This window comes from Boleophthalmus pectinirostris, unplaced genomic scaffold (assembly GCF_026225935.1).
Source record: "Boleophthalmus pectinirostris isolate CB_2022bp ecotype Guang Dong unplaced genomic scaffold, ASM2622593v1 HiC_scaffold_8, whole genome shotgun sequence".
NCBI classification, from domain to species: Eukaryota; Metazoa; Chordata; class Actinopteri; order Gobiiformes; family Gobiidae; genus Boleophthalmus; species Boleophthalmus pectinirostris.
The window spans coordinates 17404680-17428367 of NW_026571515.1; the positions used below are offsets into that span (position 1 = coordinate 17404680).

Here is a 23688-nt window from a genome sequence, read left to right on the forward strand (position 1 = left end):
CGGTAAAATAAATTAGTATCACAGCCATTGTTTTTTGTTGATTTTAAGTCTTTCTTTGTTAAACCACTTCTTGTGCAAAGTTCATATGAAACACACATTTTAATCATCAAAACAGTCAAAATGTCAAATGTGTTGCATAAAAGAGTTTCCTTCCGCATTGTAACAAAATAATTTCGTAAAATATACCAAAAAATACTCTTGGCTATATGTATCGATACAGCAGCCCACAATGTCGATACTGTATCATCACATTAAATGATACGATGTATTCATTTTTCGATATTTTTGCACAAACCAACTGTTACTTAGATCAAGTGTGGCCAAAATAACACCGAAAACCGACATGTAACTGACTGAAATGTGGAACTGAAATGGAAAAACTGATGCTGGTACAAATTTACATGAACAAATTAACAAGTTAATACTGTTAATTTGAATAGTTTGTGTGATTTATTTAGTTTTATCTTTATTTGAAGGGACAATGTGCAGCGACAATGAGTGCGTTTACATGCACATCAGTATCCCGGTTATGGAAGTATTTGGGATATGCTTGTCTACATGCTCGCTGAGAAACTGGGGTACTCTTATACCTGTATACATGCCACTGCCACAGTATCCCGGTTACTATCAGAATATGCCTGCTACACTATCCCAGTTTCTCATAACATTCTCATCATTATTCGGGATACTGCAGGATACTGATGTATACTGTATACACACTCATTACGCTCACAAAAACACCAGATTACAGTTAAATAGCTAGTTTCTGTCTGTAGTCATTTGACCTAATTTCACTAAAACATGTATTAATTAATGTATTAAAGATTAAATGCAGTGTAATAATAAACAATATCCTAAAAAACATCTAAAGACCCCCCTTAGTTCATATGACTACACTTTGGGAACCACTGATGTAGATAGAAAAATAAACCCAAAATGTATAGAGGCACATATTGGCAACCAAAAATATGAATAATTGAGTAAAAATCCAATCCAATCCATTTTATTTGTACCATAAAGAAAGACTGTTTCCAAACTGCTGCACATAGAGAAAAAAAAAATCAACAATGTAATACAATAGCAAATATAGAGCAAAAACAGGTAAGAGAAATAGACCCATATGAATAAATAAATAAAATCAGTAAAACAAAACAAAAGACCACAGAACTCAAAACTGTGAATGATTGATAAAATTTAAGGGGTTAGTAAAGCACTAATAACAATGTATCACTGTGTATCATGTTCATTCTTGCTATTGAAATGTGTTATAGGTAGAACGGAAATATCTGATAAGTAGCAATAAGGAAGACCAGCTGTGTGAATGATTGACTATAATACAACCTTTACAAGAGGAACACGGACTTTACAGCTCGGAGACAACACATGCGTTTGCAACTAAGGTAAAACTGTATTCATTTAGGATTATTTTTTACTACTGTTTTAAGGCTTTTTGTTTTGTTTTGAGTCTGTGTATTTTTTTCAGTTGAAGAGTTAAGTCTGAGTTAGAAAATGAGTGACATTTCGGACGATGACAATGAGATCACCTTTAGAGTCAAGGTAATTACTAGTATATTACATGACTAAAAATGCTGGAGTACAGTAGATTTGTCTTTAAAATTCTAGTGTCTAATCCTAGTATATCATCAGAATATTCAAAATTACAGAATGGAGGTAAGTGGAGGCAAATTGAAGCAGACATAATATATTTTCAATGATTAACAGATTAACAGATCTGAATGCTGAAAGTTTTATGCATTATAACTAAAATAAACAACAATTTAGAATTTTCTAGGTACAAATATTAGTTAATTTGCTGCTCTGTTAAAATGGGGGAAAATTGTGTTTGAGCTTCACAAAAAGTATAAAGTAAATTTATGATAAAATTATTAATATATCTGGAGATGAAGTGACAATTTGTAGTGGACTCAATATTCCTGTAAGGATTTGTGATTTTTCCTTTGTCAAAAATGTGTTAGTGTTTATCATAATCTTGTTTGTTACATACAAAAAATGTAAAACACAATTGTAAATGTTTTAAACTGGGCTTTGATATCACTCACATGTATCTGAGTGGTTTCCGTTTGACAAATTTTACTTGATTTTTCATATTTGGTGATATTCTGAGGTTAATCCATAGAACTGTAATAAAATCTGGAAGGTGAAGCCAAAATGGCGCTGTATTGTTTTCAATGGCCTGTGCTCATTGGTGCCGTTTATGTTGTGAAAATAAAAAAGAATCCCTACAAAATCCAACCTTTGTGAAAGTTGTCAATGCCCTGTCAGCTAAACACAGCAATTTGTATTCCCAAAAAATTCTTTGTGCTTCTATGGGAGAATTCCTGGGCCCAAAGTCCCGAGAGCTGCAGTACCAATGGAGCGGCCACTAATCGATCTCGAGCCAGGACACAGCGGGAATGCCATATCCAGTTTTTTTATAGATCTGTGGGTTGATCCCGGTTTCCCCATTGAAATCACAGGGCAGAAGACAGGGAAGTATAAAGGGGCCTCTTGCATGAGCTCCAGGCTTTTAAGGGCCCAGAATTGGACTCTCTTTATATTAGAGGGGGCCCACGAGTGTCTTCTTGCCCTGGGTCCCCAAATCTTTTTGATGGGCCTGTTTTCCACTTCACTTTTTCCAGCTGCTTCCATTACGGAATTCTCTATAGGCTCTATACATTCCCTATGCATTGTCCATACATTTCTTATAGTTCCTGGGTCGTGTGGAGGTGCTGCGACCTGAAGGACTACAGATCCTGGAGGAGGCATCACTGAGTCTCAAGGTAAGGTAAAATGGAAATAACCAAATTACTGATGATAATTTGTCATTCTTTGCTCCTGTTTACTTGAGCAATACTCCCTCTCATTGTATTCAGTTGGTGTTCCCACAAAAATAGGCACATATTGTGTTGCTTTTAGTGTTCCATAGTATGGCATTACACTCGATGCCACAATGCCAAGTTACAGGTCAGATCTGCGAAGACAGTAATAATGCATGTAGCAATAAAAACTATCCATCTTGTAATTGAGTAAACGCAAGATAGCGAGTTTAACACCATACTGTGAAACATTAAAAAAAAAGCAAAAGCAAAGCACCAGAAAAGTTACTCAGTGCACCTTTAATGTGCAAAACAACTGACTGACTCTCCATCACCATGAAAAATGCAAAATGCAACACAAGAAAATGACTAGCAAAACGACAAAAGTGGATTGTTCCTGTTCTGTATGTTACTGATCCTTCAAACATTCCCTCTTGTTATTTGTGATAGGCAGTATCGTGCAACAGATGATGTTTAAAAATTTAGTCAGTGGACCTTTTAAAACAGGACATTATAGCGTGAAAGGTTTGTGAATTTTATTTTATTTTTTTATTATAATAGTTAAAGGTGCAACTGTGTAACTTTTCTACTGGTAGGGTTCAGCATCTGTTTCTCTCCATGATAGGGCAATAAACAAATATATTTTGTATTTATTAAATTACATGCAAAATATATAATCTAAACTACTGCCAAAACATGGATTATCACTGTGAGTTGGCACGCTGACCTGTAACTTGGCCTGGCTGTCTCCCTGGAGATAAAAACAATAACATCTACATGGACGTGAGCAGGTGGCAGACTCTCTACTACAAAAGTTTAAAGTGTTTTTCTACTATACAGACAGCTGATTCAACTTCTTCAGAGAAAGCGGCGAAGAACAGCAAAGTTCACCTTTTTTTGTCTAGGAGTGGAATTGATATCCTAGAAAACAAAACTAAGGTGGGGCCCAGACACAAACCATTATAATGAACGATTCATTATAAACATAATTACAGCACACATGATTCACAACTCTCCCTGTTTACCTCTTGTAGTTCCTGTTATATTCGTGCCCTCTGCCCACTGTGTCCTTCTGCGCTGTCCTGCCATCGTCACCCAAAGTCTTCGGGTTTGTGGCCAAGCACCCGGCCGTAGACACGCACCACTGCTATCTCTTCCAGAGCAAGAAGTTTGTGAGTACTAGCATTTTAATTGACCCAGTGTCGTTTCCTCATCACAAACATACCTGGAGTTGTGTTTTGATTCATTTACACAAAGTTTTTCTCTCAAACAGAAAACATACTGTTCCACCTTGTGATGTCTTGGAACATCATCTTACAGGAAGTGCTCCACTGTGTTTTTAAATTTGGGTGATTTCAGTCCTGGAACTGCCAATCACTTCTGAACTATAAGTAGAAGGTATAGCTGTTAACTTGTAACCTTCATGACATCACAAGGTGGATCAGAGCATTTTGAGGTAAACTCCAGGTATGTTTTTTGGTGAGATAACGGTTTTACGACATGGCTTAAAGCTCACAGAAGTCAAGTTTGCATGTTGTAGGACCATTAAAAAATTTAGTGACAGTTAGAAATTGTAAATACAATTAAATGTTGTATAATAAAATAATAATAAAAGTGATTTACGGCAATAATAATAAATATAATTAAAAAACGGTTTGAAAATTACATGATAAACAACAAACAAAATATTGTGTGACTAAAACACAAACTGCCTCACCTGTCAAGGAGCCATGAACGCACCTTTAACAGTCATCTTAACAGAAAAGGGAGATGCCTTCAGAACCCCAGAGGGCAAATGGTGCTAAAAGAAGTAACCGGCACCAAAAGATAAAACCTCTGATATTTCAGCAGACTTGGGATAGGAAAATTAGTATAACCTGGAAAGAGAGTTTGAAATAAAAATTGTATTGAATGTAGTTAATGTGTCCTTGAGCAAGAGAATTCACTCACCTTGCGTAAGTGAATGTGGTGTGACTGAGTGAGTTATGGTGTGGTGCCCTTGGCCAGATGCCCTTGGCACAGATTGGCAGCCACATATGTCCCCAGGGCTGTTGCGCCTATAATGGTATTTTATCAAGTGGGAAAAGTTCTGGGTATCTTTAAAAGCGTTTTATAAATATAAGGCATTTTTATTATTATGCATTTCTTATGATAGTTTAAACCTGATGTTATAATCTGCTTTAACTGTACTGTTTTAAAAGGTCCTATATTACTCAAATTATGAGCTTTAAGCCATGTTAGAATGGTGTTACCTTATCAGAAACATACCCGGAGTTGTATTTTGTATCATTCACACATGTTTGAGTAACTCTTTATTGATGCTCTGTTCCACCCTGTGATTTCATGAAGCGGTAATTTTCAAGTTAATGGCTCCTTTTACCTAGCCTGATTCATCAACCGGTTTCACTTCACAGAAACTGTCTGTCGGAATAGTTACCAACTCAGAATGTCTGGCTCTTCTCTGATTGGCTGGTGCCCGTACTCACACTTCTTTGGTTCTTGCAAACCGTCTAGTGAATTCTGATTTGTGACCTTGTTGCTGGAGAGAAATGAAATTGAGTGGAGGCACTAGGTGGCACCAGCCTGGCTACCTTTTACCTGTAGTTCAGTAGAGATTGGCAATTCCAGGGCTGAGATTTTTCAAATTATTCTAGTGAATGTGTATGGAGTCTAAAAACACACTGGAGAACTTCCTGTATTAACACATGACATCATCAAGTGGAACAGAGTGTTTTCAGTTTGAGAGAAGAACTCAGCCTAAATATGCAGAGATTGTGTATTAAACATGTGTGACAGACAAAACACAACTCCAGGTCTGTTTTTGATGATTAAACATTATAACATAGATCAGAAAATAGTGTAATATGGGATCTTTAACAAATTTTCATCTTATGTTGCAGTCTCATGTGTTGGTGTCTGTGATCGGAGATGCGTTCAGGGCCTCACACAAGGGGAGCAGTGTTCAGGGAGGGAGGGACCTGATCGTAGAGGCTCTCAGACACAAGGTACATGCGCACACTCACTTTTAACTTTGATTGTGCAGCCATGTTTTATTACAGATTAAAAATAGAAAGGCTTTTGGAAAGTAATTTGCAAAGAACTTGATTTTGAGTGCAGTTTTATCATTGATTTGGAAAGGGAGACTGTCACTTACTTATCTCCACAGAGTTGTTATTGCTTGGCCTGGAATTATATGAACTTTATTGCAGACACTTTCAGTCCAAAGTTAAAAGAAAGAATGTTGAACAGTGTGGCCATTATCTAATTAATCTGGCATTGATTCAAATACAGGAGTTTGTGTTGCTAAAAAAAACAAACATGCATTCAGTGCGCAGGCTCACCTCTCCACAAATCTGAGCTGAAACTTGACCTGATGGCGCCACCTGCTTGTATCCATAGAAATAGCTGTATCTATAGAAATAACTTTACCCATAGAAATAGCAAAGTTTAACGCTATTGTGGAGCATGTCAGGGAAAGCAATAATATCCAGAGACAACAGTTGCAGACCCACCACCAGAAAAGTTACATGGTGCACCTTTAAAATAAACTGAAAATACTCTCCTTTTTCCTTCAGAATAAAATGCTGCAGAGAGAGAACAGTGAGCTGAAGAGGAAGCTGTCAGGACAAACCGACTCCTCCCTGTCTTTCTAAATAAATTACCTGATTTCTGATCAAACATGAAATAAAATAAACACATTTTCTACAATTTTCCATTGGTGACTATGTCTTATCTTTGATGAACTACCATTATCTTTTTTATGAGTCACCATAAAAATACCACCACAGCAACCTCACAGTTACAAACGTGAGACTAAACACAAACCACTAATGAGGGGATTTCCAGCTGCTAAATGATTCTGAGCAAATAATTTTATGAAGTGTGAAGTGTGAGCAAGGTGGGTTTGATTTCTTAGATTTTTTTGTTTTGTTTTGTTTTGAAAAATACACTCCATAACTCCATAATATTTATGAAATACTAATTTTATTAGTACATTTTCTTGCCCAGGGGCACAATGACTGTGGTGGGGGTAGCCAACCTTTTAGGTCAGTGCCAGTAGATAAGTGAAAAATGCCTGTCTTATGTTGCAGTAGTAGCACACAGCTTCGGCATGAAGGTGTTTTCCAATATAAGTTTATGATTGCTTATCAGCCAAATGCGATGTAAAAATAAGTGGCCACTACTGGAAGCACAACAGTAGTCAAATGTCCGAGGTGTCCTGAAGGCAGCGGCGCACTGACAGCAGCAGCACAGGAAGAGCGTGTTGTGTTCATGTGTGCTGGACAGGTCATGGTTCACGTGCACAGGCGGGTTGGGACAATGATGGGAGCTCCCGTGTCTGAGGTAAGATTTATGACATAAATACTTTTCAATAATGCGGACAAATCCTACAGAGAGCTCAGTTTAATTAACACTGATTAAGTCCATGAAGTTTCTGCGGTTAGTACCGTGTGTTCTGAGGTAACATGGTGTACCCTCAAACACTGTTACAGTCTATGGATCCACTACGTCGGCAATTTTAACTCCGCTCGTTTTGAGCGTTTGCGTTTTTCTGTTTGTTTCCTTGAAACGTTCTGTGTTTCTAATCCTAACACAAACTTTACCACCCACAGACGTGTTGATCCGGCTTCATGGGGATCAGGATGTCCCGCAGCGGCAGCCGCCAGTCTCTTCTTCCGGGAAGGAAGCACGAAACGCGGCGGGGAGAAGAGCCGCTGCCCGACACCGACTCTCTGGACGGGATGGACCGCAGGGAGGACATAGCGCAGTTCCCGTACGTGGAGTTCACCGGGAGGGACAGCATCACCTGCCCCACCTGCCAGGGCACCGGCCGCATCCCCTCAGGTCAGCTCCGTGAAAACTGCAGCTCAGAACAGGCAGTGACCAATGAAAAAACTAAACAAACTGTATGCAAGCCTGAAACTAAACTGTTAAAATAAGGCCTTTATCAGAAGAGCATTGCAGCACACATACTCTTAAAACATGCAGACACATAGATAACCTTCATAAATCAATATGGTCTAAATCAATATACTACTGATATTATGTTACTGTAGATGAACAACAAAATATATGATCTAGATTTACTTTTCTGTTATAGTTCACACTAACATATTGTTATGGACAATAGTGTTGGAATGGTAAAGGCTTTGCCCATTGACTGTAAGATTGGCAGTTCAAACCTCACTCCAGCACACACTACCACTGTGTCCCTGGGCATGACACTAGACCTCTGTGTGGCTGATTGTGACAAGAGGACCCCATAAAAGAAATCACTGTGTATTTAGATACTGTACTGTACTGCAGCTATTCTGTGAAGATCGGGCAAATCCCAAATGTCTAAGTATTATTTCATTTTCTCCACAGAACAAGTGAATGAACTTGTGGCTCTGATTCCATACAGCGACCAACGGCTGCGCCCCCAAAGAACGTGAGTAAAAACATAGCTCAGTTAGCTCACACAGAATACTAATCGATGCTGATAAAATGTGCATTTGCTAATAATTGTATGCAGTAAGCTGTATGTGGTGCTGTCTGCGGCGCTGTGCCTCTTCGCCTCGGCTCTCGTGGCGTTCTTCCTCTTCCCTCGGCCTGTTGTTGTCGTGTTTGACGGGGTGCACTCTGTGATCGTCCACTTTGACCCCAACAACCAGATGGTCCTGATGAAGCTGACTGTGAGTTAGAAGTCTGAATTTTCTCTTACGTTACAGTGTGTGTTACATGTTTATTTTATCGATCTAAGTCTCTTCAAAACATAGTATGATTTGTGTTAAAAACAGGGTTTTCATTCAAACAGCGGCTTTCCAGTTGTGGTAAATACTGATGGTACACAGGGTTAGCTCTAATTTAGATCTGCTTTCTTCTGTATCCTTTGATTTAGCTTAGTTGCCATCTGAATATTGAATACAATTAAATAATAAATTGTTTTATTCTATGTTCCATTTTAATCATGATATGAGGAAAAAATAATATGTGATCATTATCTTTTGCATTTTTATAATACGTTTTGAAGCAATAAGTTAGGATAAATTAATAAAGAAATATAAGACAAAAACATAAAGGAGACTAAACAGGGACAAAATAAGGCTAAAATAGAACTTCATGAAGAATGAACTTTTCAAAAAACAGGAACATGGAGAACTTTGTGCTGTCGCAATATATTCTCATGCATTATTAATTGCATTAGCCAGTAGTGAAATTGCATCATTTTGTGCAACCCTTATCACGCAGGTAAACGCAGCTCAATCATGAATCTGTAATAAGATTTTGTTATACTTCCATGAGCTGACAGTGACCCCCGACCCCTTGTTTCTGGAACTTAAGTTCTCATGAATTGTTCCCATAGACTTTCTAAAAAAAATTATATTAAAGGTTTGAAAGCTTGCTCAGGGCTAATCAGCTATGAGCACAAGACCTATAATTTTATTTAAAATGTACTTCTGAAACTTTATAAAATATGAAGTTTAAAGCATTTGCATTTTAAATGTGCTTTTTAGAACTTAAAACAACACCATTATGGACAGTAATCACCATGTAGCTGGTTAGCCTCCACAATGTCTTTGAAGTCAAACTGTCTATGGGAAAAATCTACTTTTAGAACCGGAGCAGGCGGTCACTGTTGAGCTCCATATTCCAGTTACCTAATATTTACAGAGCTCTATAGTATAATTCAGTTCATGGTGACTGTGTCTTCTCCACAGAGCACTCTGAACTTCAGCAACCCAAACTTCTTCTCTGTGCTGGTGCAGAGCCTCAGCTGTCAGGTCCTGTACATGAAGACTGTGGTGGGCTTTAGTCAGATGGACAATGTGACCACCATCCAGCCCCTCAGCCAATCTCAGGTACAGGAAGTAATGTTTTTTACTATCTAAAATGGTCAAACATTTTCTTACAGTTTACTGTGCTCAGGTGAACTACACAGTTAATGTGGAGATACGGACCCCGTATGTGTAGTAAGTCATAAAGTACATTTTTATTATTCAGTATTCTTAAATATAAGTTACATTAGTGTTATTTTTTGTTTGTTTTAGTACATTCTGTACCATGCCCAGTATCAAGGTCCATAACATCGTTATATTCATGCAGTAAGTATCTTTTCTTTTACCACTACTGTTGCTACTACTACTGCTACAACTTATTTTTTTTAAATATACAGTATTTTAAACTGAAGTACTCTGTATTCTGGTTTGTGGTTTTATTACATGCATTTTTCAGTAGCTGGTGTAACCTGGTGTATACTTTTATCATATTTACTGCAAGACTCATTCATATGCCTATAGTACTGTATATCACTGGGCTGGACTTGATTGACAGTTAATGTTTGTTTGCCCAATGTTTTTGTGTAGTTTTGTGTGTGGCGAGTGTGGACATTTTTTGTAAAATTTTAAACATAATGGACTGTGTTTGTCCTCCCTGTGTTACTATGGCAGATTTTTAAATTTAGAATTTTATGATAATTAAGACCTTTACTTTAAGAAACTATACAGGACAGGTCCAACTTTACCCTATTTATGTGTTTTTTTGTTTTTGAATTAATATATCCTCAAGTAAGTATCTACTTTTGACATTAGTTTCAATATCCATTTGTATTTTTAACTGTTTTTGTTTTCTTTGTGTATAATAAAAAAAACAACCCACAATGTTATGAATGACTGATCCAAATCGTTTTCCTGTGCTGTATCTTCAGGACGTCAGTGAAAACCTCGTATATGGTGAGGACTTCTCAGAACAACCTGGAGTCTTACCCGTACATAGACTGTGGAGCCAATAGCACATTCCCCCACAGGAGCAGGGAGCGCTGGGACCCCTCCTAAACCCTAAAAAGCAAGTGTTACTAAGAGGGTAGTCGACATGAGGGGGACAAAGGTCTTAGGGGCCCAGAATTGAAACCTCTGACTATTAATTAATATTAGGGGCGAGGGGGTAACCAGGCCTGTTTTACCTCCCAAAACAGGCCTGGTTACTAAAGATGTGGTTGCTTATGTGGAGTTTACTTGCAGTTTGAATACACATGTTGTTGTGTTTGGCAGCATAGTTTGGGGAGGTTTCTGTTAGATGCTATTGACCGGCGTTATCATGTTTACACAAATGTCAAAGCTGCACTGCGTAACATTTCGAGTGGAGGGTCTGCTGCTGCTGCCTGCTTGTCTTCATGGAAATATTATTGCTTTGTCTAGACAAGCAGGTTACAGCACTGTGCTACATTACAATTCAGATCTTTGGAGAGTCACTCCTATTCACAGAAGGAATTGTTGTAGTTTTGAGCAATAAAAACACCATGGAAAAAGGAGAAGTTTAATTTGTCAACTGGACAAAAGTTTAATTTGGTTAAATACATTTCGTCAGACGCTGGTGGACACTTCCTTATGTCTGACTGAACGAAGGTGCTAACCACAATGAAACTAACACATCTACTTGTTTACAGTTTCTGTTAGTTAGCTAAGCTTACTGTACTTGCAGGGGTCATATTAGGGGTCATATCAGTATAATCAATCAATCAGTGCACGTTCAATAAGCCTAGCTAACTAATAGAAATTGTAAATGAATAGATGTGTTAGTTTCAGAGTAGTTTCATTGTAGTTAGCTCCTCCCTACAGGCAGATATAAGCAGTGTCAGCCAGCATTTTGACCAGAACTGAAGAAGCAGCTTGGATGAGCCGTGAAACGTATTCAACCAAAATAAACTTTTATCCAGTTACAGAATTAAATTTCTCCTTTTGCCATGGATTCTGCTTGCACCACTGAGGGGTTTTACACACAATAGAAACACTCTTAATGAATAAATGAACATTCCAGGCAAAGCAATAACATCTCAAGTAGGTAGGGTACAGAAAAGACCAGAAAAGTTGCACAGTGCACCCTTTAAAAGAATTTTGGTGAAGATCTGCTGAGATTAGCCAAATCGCTGTCTGTGTTTATCTCTGTGATCTTTGGCTTCCTCCTGGTTAGACACAGCAGCACTGGAGGAGACAATGCTCTTTTCTTTAAGGAGAATAGGTCACATTCAGCTAATAATGAACCAGTCAACTGCTTGTCTGCTTAGGTTTACGTTTTCCTGCTGTCATATGACCACAGGATATTGGCCTAATGCTGAGAATGCATCAGTGAATTATTTGGTATAATAGGCTCTGTGCACAGTAGCACACTAGCTAGCTCAACAAAACGTATTAAAATATATAATAAACACTACCCAATTATATTTATAGGTAGAATACTTCACTTTGTATCGTTGTTGTAATATGTTTTATGCCTCAAAATTATCATTAGCATTGAGACAAACATCTCTCTTTCTAAACACAGAAGTATCCTCTGCTTAAGTATTTGTTTTATTTGTGTACTTTTAACCGTCACATCCTCCCTCAGCCTGACGTTCACTGCCTTATCTTTAAATATTTATAAAAGCCTCATAGAAATATCATTGGATAGGAATTAGTGATGCTAACAGTGAGGTTGCTGGGTGCTATTTGTGCACAAAGTCTATTGGGCCGTAGATTACTCAAAAGGAGAGAATAAATTAACGAAGAATCCTGTCACTGCATCCAAGTTCCTAGGATTTCATTCAAAACAATGAACTTTTGAGAAATATTAAATACAGGAATCGTTTACAACTACATGCTAACCAAGCTAAATGCTAAGTATGTGTTTGAGTGTTTTTAGAGAATATAATTCAATTTGGATTTACAGCTAATTCTGTTTTCAGGGAATGACCTTAATTGCTTTTATTAGGAATAGTTCTTTAGCTTGTGAATTTTAATGCGTTTTTGTTGTATTGTTATTTTGTTTTCATAAAATTACTGACAATAAAACTAGAACCAACAGTGTATGTGTATTTGTATTTGTAATGACACTCTTAAAACTTGTGGTACCATATTTTTTCAATTTAATACATGTCTTCATTGTTGCATACAAAATATCATATTCTTCCAATACTTCCTTTATGACTCAACATATAGACTTCTATAGCTGCATGTGAAAATATATTACTAACGTTACATTATAATGGCGCGGATACAACTTAATATATTATGGCTGTGATACTAGTCTGTCTAGGGCTCATCCACTACATAAATGCATAGAAACATATAAGCATAAGTACAAAAATATAGCTGAATATAAGCTTATTAATAGTACAATAGTGCTTTGTCTTTGGTAAGTACACAAGTTTCTGTTCAGCCTTCAGTTTCTGGTATAGTAAAGCATGTATGTCCATCCTCATACGCTTACCTTTTATTCAAATCTCTCGTTTATATCCTGCTGGATGTAACACAGCTTTATTTCATCTGTACATGAATTTCCTCCATAACAGTAACATATGGTCAGATAAAACTGGTCTTTACTCATAGTCCTTGAACAATTCTTAACAAATTTGTTAAACCTTTGGTGATAGTCGTTTTAACTAAGTCTGGTTATTAGATACATTGTGCTTCAAGGTACCCCTTTTTGTTAACTTTACACTGATACTTTTGCCTCTGTATTGTGGATATAAAGAGGATTGTCTTTTCTGTTTGGCAGTGTTATGAAGGCACTGTATGTAAAGCTGTACATATGTCCAATATATATAAAGAGAGAATATAGAATTTACATTATAGCTCCAACAAACTAGGATTTCTCACATGTGTTTGGTGCTGTCAGAATCTTTGTGTTTTTGAGACTTGTCTTTAAACAGTGCATTGAAACAACATCATAAAAGCTTCCTTGGCTTGAGAAAGTAAACCGGAAGAAACTTTATCTTTTACAGTAACTATGGTTATGGTTCACAGTGAATTGTGAATAGTGAAAACAGAGTACAGCCTGTGTTTAGAGAAGCAGACAGTCACATGGATACTAAGTGAACAAATAATACTGCAAATCAATACAGTAAGTCAAAACGCAAATTTCACATTGGCCAAAACATCATTTTATTTTTTTACTCTGGGTAACTATGGTATGGTATGTATTTTTGAGGTACTTTTTCTTCTATTAGGGTGATATAATTATAAGTTGAGTTGATACTGTACACTAGGGTTGTCAGAAGTAACTAATATCAGATACTAATACTAATACTAGTATTGGTATTAACTGGTATTGAAACTAGATACTCATTTACACAAGTATTGATATTTTAAAAAGTGCTTTTAAAATGATTGTAATCAGTATAGTCTATTCTTTAATAATGAAATTGAGTTTGAAATTTTAGTAGCGTGACACTATTATACACCTTTGACAATTATGATATCTGATTATAAAAGCCTATCATATGTTTTTAGTATTTTATGTGAAAAGAAAACATAACAGAAAAAGTAGCAGTATAATCACAAATTAAAACTTGGGATTGCAAAGCATAACTGTGGCTATATTGGTAAACCATTCACATCCTGTATCGTTGCTCGCATCTGCTTCTCCAAACTAGGAAATGCTAACAAAAAACTGACGTGTGTTTAAATATTACAGAACGCACTGTAGTCATTACACATGACATTTAACCTTCTGATTGTGCTTTTCTATACGACACATTTTACTGAGACATGATGCTGCATATCTCTGTCTATTTGAGTCTATCTCCTCTGAGCGAGCATGACTTTGTTGATGAAGTTGACGATGGCGGTGGCGGGCTGCTCCGGGTCCAGCTCCGCAAACAGGTGGCACACGTTTTCCCCTTGGCTGCCCGGCTTACGAGCGACAAACCCAAAAACTCTGGAGAGGAAGTGGAGATAACAAAAGTATACATTTAGTCCACTGTCTGTATCTGACTGTTTGGGGATAAAAATAGCAGCAGAGGAGTTATGTAATAAGTTTAATATCCTCTTAGAGACACAGAAGTGAACTTCTGTCCTCTATAGTGAACATTTTGTACTGTGCTTATATGTCTAATTGAGAGGCTACACATCTGGTCTATCTTAATCTCCATTATCCAACTCATTAACTCTTACTAAAATATGAACATCCGTCACATTTAATCTATGTATACACATTCTGAGAGACACACTGCAATTACTCCAACAAATACTACTCCTACATGTGGCCATACGGGCTTGTCAAAGCCTGAGCTCATGAGATCTCAAAAGCCAAGCTTGGCGGAGGTGAGAGGGGCCGAAAGTGCAGATTGACAGCTGCTTCCGTCAGTCTAACCTAGGGCATATGTGGCTACAATAGTAATAGTGATAGAATAATGCACTGTAAATTAAGCGCTTTGGGTGTCTTGAAAGTTGCTATAAAAATCCACTGAGTCATTAATTTATATTTAGTTACAAAGATCAGACTTCAATTATCACATGGTGCTTAGCTTGCATAGATTCTTCTCTTGAGTTGCAAACTGCAACAATCCATTAAACATATTTTTTAAATTGATACAGTGGTTTGTCCTGAACTTTGGCCAAGAGGTTTGACTGAAACCTCTTGTCCACATTTAACACTGCACTGTCTGGTCCTAAAAAAGAAACCAACACTCTACACTGAAGTACTCTGAAAGTGTGATGTCCCTGTTTTTGAAACCTTTAGTTGTGTGACGAAAAATGCATAAACAAATAGATATTATTCCATGTCTCAGGAGAATATAGACCTTATTTAGCTTCTATTTGTCCAAAGCCATGCACAGACTCATACTCTTCTATAGTTTATATGTCAGTTGGTCAGATGAAGTCACTAAACTGGGAGCACTTACTTAACGGAGGAGCTGTCGGAGTTAGTCCACCTACAGCCAGAGAGAAAACAGACAGGCTCAGACACGTGCAGCAGCAGCAGCAGCAGCCAACATGCTTCATACAGAACTCACTCAAAATAAACAATCAAATCAAATATTCACAGCATTTAGACATGCTGACAGCAGCTGAGCACTATGGGTGCACACACATTCTCTGGGCTGGGGTTAGTCAAGGACCTGTCTCTTTTGTACCCACATACCGTCTGTCTTTGGGGTCCAGACTGCTGAACGTCACACTGTTGACTGGGTAATGTCTCCGGAAAAATACCCTACAACAGAAACAATAAAAGCAGAATAAGTTATGACTAATCCTGGAGTTTGTTATTGATTGGACAGTAGATTTGTACTAGCTGATGCATAGAGATGAGCTTTGAGACAGGGCTGTTTCGTAATAGTGTAGTTTTAGATTTTGTCTCCTACCGTCTCTGGCTGTCGGTGAGAGTGATGCCCTGGGACGTCACTTTGAACTGGACCACAGTGGCGGGGGGGCGGGGTGCTCGGCTCAGGGTGGATTCAGTTGCCTTGGCGATGGCCTGGGGACCGGTCAGAGATTCAGTCTCCACGGAGTTCAGGTATAGCACGTTACAGGCTGAGGAGAGACATACATCAGTTAAAATTAGCATATTGTAATGTGTTTTCAAGATCAAGGTTTATTTATACAGCACATTTTAAAAAGTCCAAGACAATATAGATAAAAATTAAATATGACAAAAGATGTTAAGAAAATCAACTTGAGTTAAAAGTGCTTTTTTTTTTTTTACATAGGTCATACTATCTCTAAGTCTCATTAGCTAAATATATTTAGGTGTATGCAAGTTCTGATTAACTGATGACTTCTTTAATTTACCAGCTCCTTGTTTGAGCAGGTCGGCTGCAGTGCTGATATTAGCCACTGGGGGCGCTTCCTGTATGTCTCCAGTGAGTTCTGAAAACACAGGGTAAAAGGGTTTAAATTTAAGGATTAAATGTAATATAAAACAATATAAATATGATGAAATAACATAAATGACCCAAAACAAGTTAGTAGCTATCATTAGTCATACTGTAATAGCAGAACAGTGCCTTTCAGAATCTCTATTTGTTGGTGTTTTTTAAATTTTACAAGTATAACGCGATGTACAGACCTTTCTCTGGGATCTTGAGAGCGCAGGGCAGAGAGATGGGAGTGATGACGTGCTGATACACCAACGCAGAAAGACTCCCTGAAACATGCACAAACAATGAGAGGTTAAAAAAGTACTAAAAAAAAAAAAAGGAAAAACAAACAAACAAATATCACATTACATAGGTCACCCTGTTTATCGGTTTATTCCACATGATTTAATATAAACGTTAACGCTCTAGAATTACAATTACCACATGCACCACCAGATGTCCCCACAGTCCCAAAAATGTTACCAAAATATGCAGCTTACCAAAATATGGTTCATTCTGGCAGCCTTTAATCTTGACTCCCCGTGGCCCGGTCTCTATGAGAAAGTGTCTGACCAGCTGCTCCAGAGGGTCACCCACTGCACACATTCAAGGTTTAAAAACGTATTCAGAAATCATCAAAGATATAGAATAGAACATACCATCCATAACTTTACTACGCAAGTGAGTAGGCCTGTCATGAAAACAATGTGAGTGAGATAAATTTTCAAAGGTGCATTGTGTAACTCCATGATGATGTTATTACTTTGACTGGAATGTTTCACAGCATGGCATTAAACCTCTCTATCTTCATGGAGACCAAACCACACCAAGTTACAGGTCAGATCTGTGGAGAGGCAACCCAGCTCACAGTCAGAATGCCTTTTATTTTAGGTATTTTTGAGCTGTATACCTCCTGTAACTGAATACATGTAAGGGAGAGCTGTTTAATGTCATACTGTGGAACATTCCAGGCAGAGCAATGACATATCTATAAAAACAAATAGGTGATGAACCCCCAACCAAAAAGTTACATAGTGCATCTTTTGTTTTATAGTTTTAATATGTTGTGTTTCCAATTGTAAATCACTCTGGTACAACTCGTTTTGGTTGTTTTACGCTATAAAAATAAAATGACTGGACGTGACAGTGTGTGCACCTTTGCTGCTGTGGTTGTTGATGTTGGCTGGGGGTGTGGCCACCTTCAGGGCCAGTCCGTATGCGCCCTGGAAACTGTTACTGTCCCGGATCAGGAAGGTCCCAGGCTCCTTCTCCTTCAGAGCTGCGATTGCTGCAAGAGTCAAAAGTCACTGTTTAAAGGCCTAGTCTCAAATGTTTCTATTTCCTCTATTTCCATATTATGCTTTTTTCCTGGTACTTGATACTGAACTATAACATAATAGATGATTTTTTTTTTTTTTTTAATGTTTGGTTCATTGTAAAATGCAACATTGATCTTAAACAACATAATAACACTTCTAGGGCCCCGTCTCTTCATAGTAGTTTCATTGTAGTAACAAGTTTTCATTTATGTTTCTTTAGTTTTGAAAAGTGGTCACCAAACATTTTAGAGACCTACAAGTATCATTCAGTGGTCATTAAAAAATAGAAGGTAAGCACAGGAATATGTGAGGGAATAGGTGATAAGTGAAAAATGGGATTTCCTGAACTGTTGAGGACAATACAGGTTTACTCAAACATCCATGAATTAAGCAAAATACAAATCTGAGTAAGATAAAGATAAGGGAACCCTGACAGAATAAGGTTAAAAGCCCATTAAAGCAGATTTTGCATAATATGTCTCCTTTAATTTTTACAGATAATATTTGTCAGCTTCTAAAACGAGTTCTTGTTGTATCATACCTTGTTCTCTGGAGATCCCCGGCTTGTACCAGAACCGCGAACTGTCCTGCACAAACTTCACACTGACCCTGGTGCTGTTCTCCATCTCTGTAGATCCTTCATTTTGTCCTGCGGGTGGTGCTATTTCCCCTACAGTTGGCGAAAAAGTCACATGGTGCTGGCTTCCTACTGACTGTCTGGGCCCTCCTCCCACTCCTCCATCGCTCAGGGGGCTGGTCTGGGCTGGAGTGTGCCTCTTCTCGGGCAGAGGAGGCTGAGGGTGGGGCAGGGGTATGGAGATGGTGGAGTAGTTGGAGTGGTACTGCTGTTGACCGTGGTTGGGGTAGTAAGGTCTTCTATCTAAAGTACCAGGATGATGGTGATGGGGTGGGGGCCCGTGGTTTGGGTGGTGGTGGGGGTCGGAGAGCATGAGTTTTCGACCTAAAGTGGCAAATCCAGGGACAGGGCTTTCGGAAATAGGGGAGCCTTCCATACTATTAGAATGGTTAGATATCGGAGAATTTGGAGTAGTGGGTTTTTGGGAATGTGGAGTTGGAGAAGAGCCGTTCACTCCATTCACGATTCTTGTATGATTTTGGCTTTGAGTTTGCACAGCGGCTTCTGTTGGTGGGGAGGGGGTTATATCTGGGGCAGGGGAGGCGTGGACTGGAGAGGGTGGGCTGTTTGGTGGGTTTGATTCTGAAATATGCTTTTCTGTTTGTGTGGATACAGCTGGTGCAGTGCAGTCTTTGGTTTGGTCTGTAGAAGAGGGGCTTGTCCCGTTCTCTTGGCTGTGTGAAGGTTCTGTGCTGTTTCCTTGGTTAAGAGGAGGCTCTGCTGAAGTGCTGTCCCTGTCGTGAGCTTCGTCCTGGGGGCTTGAGCTCTCACAGTCACTGCCGATGATGTCTGTGGTCCGGATCTCATACTCTCTACTGCTAGGACTAGGGAGAAAGATGTAAATGATTTTTAACAAAATTGATATTTGTTCAATTATCTAAAATCACTGTGACACATACTGTTTAAAAGTAATATATTACACAAAATAGATTTTTTTCATTCACACATGTTGAGTTATCCTTTGTCTACATCTCCAAAGCTCAAATTGCTCTGTTCCACCTTGTGCATGTAGTGGAGATGAGCAATTCCAGGGCTTAAACACTGGGCTGACACAGTAGATTCCTTCTTATATTACCACATGACATCACAAGGTGGAACAGAGTGTTTTCAGTTTAAGATAATAACTTCACCTAAAAATATAGGTGTTGTGTGTGAATGAAACAAAACACAACTCCAAGTATGTTTGTGTTTATGCAACAACATTATAACATACATCAGAAAATAGTGTAATATGGACATGTTTACACACAAAGCCAAACATATGCATGCTATTGTAAATTAAAATAAAAATCCACTGGGTATAAAGTACACACCAACGTAACATTTACCTCTCCTGGTTGCGCAGTGGGCTGCTGGTGTGGACAGGAGTAGAAGGCCCTGACATGTCGGACGGAGTGGAGCAGGCAGGATGGGCGTCTCTATGAACTCTTTTGAAGGAGCCATGAGAAAGATGGTCCCTCCAGCCAACACTCTCACCAGAACTACGCAAGCCATCTGTAAAATAAAATACAGGTTAGACGAATAGCTGGACAGTGAGAGTGACTAATAACATTTTTTATAATATAAAATCAGTTTCACAACCCAAATTAAATGGTATACACAACTTTTAAATGGATAAATGCAGTGGTAAAAGAAGTACTCAATTTTATTACTTACATAAAAGTACAGGTAGTGCAGCAAAAAATACTCAGTATCAGATGAAAAAATCGAATTACCAGTTTAAAAATGTATTTAAAGAGTAAATAGTAAAGGTATTTTGCGTAGGTTTTGAGATCTAATAAAGCTTCAAGTGTAGTGATTTTGACAAAGATTTGTACTGAATTTTACTCAACAGAAACAACTGAATCAATTATATTGTAGCTGTTTTTCTTTGTATATTTTTGTTTACTCAAACTATGAACATGCTAAAAATAAATCATCAGCCTTTTCAGCATGTCGAAATTATTTTTCTTTTCAGTCCAGTTAAAAATGTAGTGGAGTAGAAAGTACAGATACCTGCTCTCAAATGTAGTGAAGTAAAAGTATCCACTGTAAAATCTACTTAAGTAAAGTACAGATACCTCAAATTTACTAGCATACATAACTATAGTCTATTTTACTTGTTATGTTCTGGATGAATGTGTTGCATGTTGACTATTTCATTGTTATTGTCTCATCCCACAAAAGGATGTCACAGTGTGTATTTTCTATAGCTCTTGGCGTCAACAAAGAGCTTGACCTTTATGTGAAGATAGTGATCTAGTTCTAATAAAGTATAATCAATGAAGAATGCATCTGGTTTGCTGCATGTGATGTGATTTAGGTAACTGTGTAAAAGGTCCCATTGTTAAAACTTCAGCCTGTTTTATGTGACTCACCAGTGTGTGACTCAGATGGGTATGTCTGGAGCTCGGACTCAGGGCAGTGATGTGTCCCATTACTATGGTGATTACAATGTCCCGTTACAGAAGAGGACGGAGGAAGAGGGGATGTGGACTCAGACTGATACCCCGAGGCGTACCCCCTGCTTTCTGACGGGGAAGGCTGGTACGGCGAGCACGGGCACACCTGGCGGGGCGTCTGGTACCCACTGCTACTGCTGCTGTACTTCATGTCCAGGTGGGAGTGTGCATGGGAGCGGGAAGCCTCTGGGTACGCAGGGTGACCAGATGGGAGTGGGTCAAACGAAAACGCAGGGAGATCATGAGACTGTGCGCCGTAAGAAGCTACGGTGGCCCTTCTGTGCCAGTACTCTGCTTCTCTATCTCTCTCCCATTCTGTGTCTCTGTCCCAGTGAAATGACATGTCCCGTGCTCGCCGTGGGTCTCTATCCCAGTGCAGGTCGGACCCCCTCTGAAGCTCCGCCTCCCGTGTCCTCCGAAGCCCCGCCTCTCTCTGCTGTAGCTCCGCCTCCCTGTCCCAATGAAAACTATCGCCGCGTTCCATTCTTATAGTGTGATACGCCTCCTCTCTCCTCACGGCACAATCCCGACATGGACAATTCGCATGCGACGGACCATCCATGAGTATCAAATCATGGTACGTTGGGCTGATTTTGGAATGGTGTGGGTGACTGTGTGGCGAAGGGGCGTGGTGGTACGGTGGGTATTGGTCGTCTGGACAACAGGGACGGTGATGTGAGTAGTTATGGTGATGAGGGGCCAGATCTGGAGAAGGGTAACACATGTGGCGTGACGTTTCCGAGCATGATCGGTGTAAATAGTGCTGCCCAGTTTGCCTGTCCCACACCAGATCGGGAGGCGGTAAGGACTGGTGCGTGTGCGGGGAGTAGTGCTGACATAGATCCATGTGGGAAGGAGGAGGGGAGCTAGCGGAGGGCGTGGCTCCAAGATGGCCATTGGTCCCAGGTGCCCGGTCCAGGCAGTATCCGTTCGGCATGAGCAGGGTGCGGTCACAGCCAGGTTCGGCACAGCGTTGTGAGCGGTACCCATCCCGACAAGAACAAGAACGACTCAACCTCAGAGTACCATTTCTCTCTGAAGGCGGTAAGGAATCGCCGTCATCCAAAATGGCTGTCTCCCGCTCGCCATCTCGACCTTCGATCCCGCCCAGAAGCCTCTCCAACTCCTCCTGCTCCTGACGGGTTGGGGGTGGAGGGGAGTGGGGCAAGGGGTCTTCCTGGTGCAGGCAGGGCTGGTTCAAATGGCTGGAGTGTGCGGAGAGGCCGGAGTCAGAACTGTGAGAGATGAGATGGCTGGTTCGTTCGTCGATGCCCGCGCCTGGACTGCTGCCATTGGTTGAGGTGAGAGATCCGGACCCCGCCCCTCTGCGCTTCTTAATCTGGGCGTAAAGGCTGCCGTCAAGAGGACCTCTGGTGTGGGCGATGTCTGGGGAAAAGAAATAATGTATGTTCAAGCTTCTATTATCCAATCCATTATTTCTATAGCACATTTTATACACAAAGACTACAATTTAATACAATAAGAACATAATAAAAACAACAGAGTAGAAATACATAAGTAAAACTGTAAAATAAACCCATAGGAATAAATAATATCAATAAAAAAAAAATTTAATAAAAGACAACAGAAGACCACACATCCAAAAACGTTTAAGGTTATTTTTAAAGACAATACATTAAAACACACGTGGGTGGTTCTGTCATGATGTAAATAAAGTAAAAGTGGAGAAGTCAGTTGTTACCTTCCAAACTGTCCTGGTAGCGTTCATTGAAGTTCTCATAAGAGTCCCAGCGAACCACAGGGTCTCCAGTGTTGTAGTCCACTGTCACTGCAGGGTCATTCTTATGGTACTCACGGCCTGATCAAAATAGATTGAAATTAAAGGTGCTATATTACACAAAATTGACTTTTGTGAGTTTTAAGCCTTATTCAAAAAACATACCCAGAGTTTTTGTTACATTCACACATGCTTGAGGAACCCTGTATTATCACTGTCTACATCTCCAAAGCTCAAAAAGCTCTGTTTCACCTTGTAATGTCATGTAGTTGTAGTTTTCAAGATAACAGCAACATTTTTCTAGCTTGATTCATCAGCCAGTTTCACTTCGCGGAACCCATCTGACCTCACAGCATTAGGACTCGTTTGCTCGACGGTAGGTGGGTACTTTTTTATTTAACCAATCGCTGCTATTTGGTCGTGACATATGTAATGTGCCAAATCCTGTAAGAAGAAGGGCAATAATGTCTTCCCACTTGATAAAATTCAATAATGTCCAATAATAATGTGCTTAAAGTCAAGTCAAATCCAGTTTGTGCATGATTACTTTACCAACTATAATTTTATAACTTTTTTAATGCTGTATCCTAAATTGTGGATAATTAAGCTAATATAGCATATGACGAAGTATATTTCTGGAGATTGAAGATAAGAAAGAAAAAAATGACAACAAGAACCGTACCGAACTGAAAACCGAGACCGCGAATTTTGTGAACTGTGCCACCCCTGCTTTTCAGTTTATTGGCAATTCAAGAGCTGAAATTATCCAAATTATTCTAGTGAAGGTGTACGAAGTTTAAAACACAGTGGAGCACTTCCTGTGTTTTCTGTCTGCAAGAAGGATGCAGTGTGTTAAACATCTGTGAATGAAACAAAAGTCAACTCCAGAAACAAAACTCAACTCGTCATCACAAACATACAGTATGTTTGTGATGAGGAAAGAACACTGTAACATAAATCAGAAAATAGTGTAATGTGGGCCCTTTAACCATACTGAAGTAGGTTGTCTTTGTAACAGTATGTAGATGAAGTTAAAATAAGGGTAAAGTACAAGTAAAATTACCTTTGATCTTTTCTGGTCCAGAGGAGAAGACAAACTCCACTGTGGCGTCAGATGGGAAGCGCTCATCTGTTGACACAATA

At 39.1% G+C, this 23688-nt stretch overlaps 3 protein-coding genes across 5 annotated transcripts in view; 2 read left to right on the top strand and 1 right to left on the bottom strand.

Moving 5' to 3' along the window:
• Window positions 1–15: 15 nt before the first annotated feature.
• On the top strand, window positions 16–6529 carry LOC110158093 (PTB domain-containing engulfment adapter protein 1-like). Of its 2 annotated transcripts, XM_055166048.1 has the most exons (7): window positions 16–1400; window positions 1484–1557; window positions 2709–2780; window positions 3657–3755; window positions 3851–3988; window positions 5717–5821; window positions 6392–6529. In XM_055166048.1, exons 2-7 carry the CDS (start codon window positions 1510–1512, stop codon window positions 6467–6469), a joined length of 540 nt encoding a protein of 179 aa, XP_055022023.1. In that variant the 5' UTR covers window positions 16–1400; window positions 1484–1509; the 3' UTR covers window positions 6470–6529. The 2 variants fall into 2 exon arrangements, with proteins under 2 accessions (XP_055022023.1, XP_020778180.1); XM_020922521.2 differs by having other exon boundaries at window positions 16–1557.
• A 487-nt stretch (window positions 6530–7016) lies between these two features.
• tmem106c (transmembrane protein 106C) lies at window positions 7017–12634 on the top strand. 2 transcript variants are annotated; one of them, XM_055165744.1, is made up of 8 exons: window positions 7017–7160; window positions 7430–7661; window positions 8184–8247; window positions 8332–8491; window positions 9518–9658; window positions 9726–9769; window positions 9848–9901; window positions 10504–12634. In XM_055165744.1, the coding sequence occupies exons 2-8, from the start codon at window positions 7448–7450 to the stop codon at window positions 10628–10630; spliced, it is 804 nt and encodes a 267-aa protein (XP_055021719.1). In that variant the 5' UTR covers window positions 7017–7160; window positions 7430–7447; the 3' UTR covers window positions 10631–12634. The 2 variants fall into 2 exon arrangements, with proteins under 2 accessions (XP_055021719.1, XP_055021720.1); XM_055165745.1 differs by lacking the exon at window positions 7017–7160 and adding an exon at window positions 7193–7256.
• Window positions 12635–12704: 70 nt separating this feature from the next.
• The window catches only part of tns2a (tensin 2a), an 84599-nt gene continuing 73615 nt past the window's right edge, over window positions 12705–23688 (bottom strand). Inside the window, 13 exon segments of the mRNA XM_020922468.2 lie at window positions 12705–14489; window positions 15457–15486; window positions 15696–15764; window positions 15916–16084; window positions 16343–16420; window positions 16620–16697; window positions 16911–17006; window positions 17567–17698; window positions 18271–19190; window positions 19695–19860; window positions 20724–22193; window positions 22510–22626; window positions 23609–23674. Of these exon segments, the coding sequence (XP_020778127.2) occupies window positions 14351–14489; window positions 15457–15486; window positions 15696–15764; window positions 15916–16084; window positions 16343–16420; window positions 16620–16697; window positions 16911–17006; window positions 17567–17698; window positions 18271–19190; window positions 19695–19860; window positions 20724–22193; window positions 22510–22626; window positions 23609–23674 (3530 nt within the window). The 3' untranslated portion in view covers window positions 12705–14350.

Bases quoted from the DNA above. Each gene is read 5' to 3' on its own strand.
- LOC110158093 (XM_020922521.2), top strand. From the start codon at position 1,510: ATGAGTGACATTTCGGACGATGACAATGAGATCACCTTTAGAGTCAAG. The intron at 2,781-3,656 runs GTAAGGTAAAAT...TCTACTATACAG, and splicing joins AGGCATCACTGAGTCTCAAG to ACAGCTGATTCAACTTCTTC. The intron at 3,756-3,850 runs GTGGGGCCCAGA...TACCTCTTGTAG, and splicing joins TCCTAGAAAACAAAACTAAG to TTCCTGTTATATTCGTGCCC.
- tmem106c (XM_055165744.1), top strand. From the start codon at position 7,448: ATGGGGATCAGGATGTCCCGCAGCGGCAGCCGCCAGTCTCTTCTTCCG. The intron at 9,770-9,847 runs GTAAGTCATAAA...TGTTTGTTTTAG, and splicing joins ATACGGACCCCGTATGTGTA to TACATTCTGTACCATGCCCA. The intron at 9,902-10,503 runs GTAAGTATCTTT...CTGTATCTTCAG, and splicing joins AACATCGTTATATTCATGCA to GACGTCAGTGAAAACCTCGT.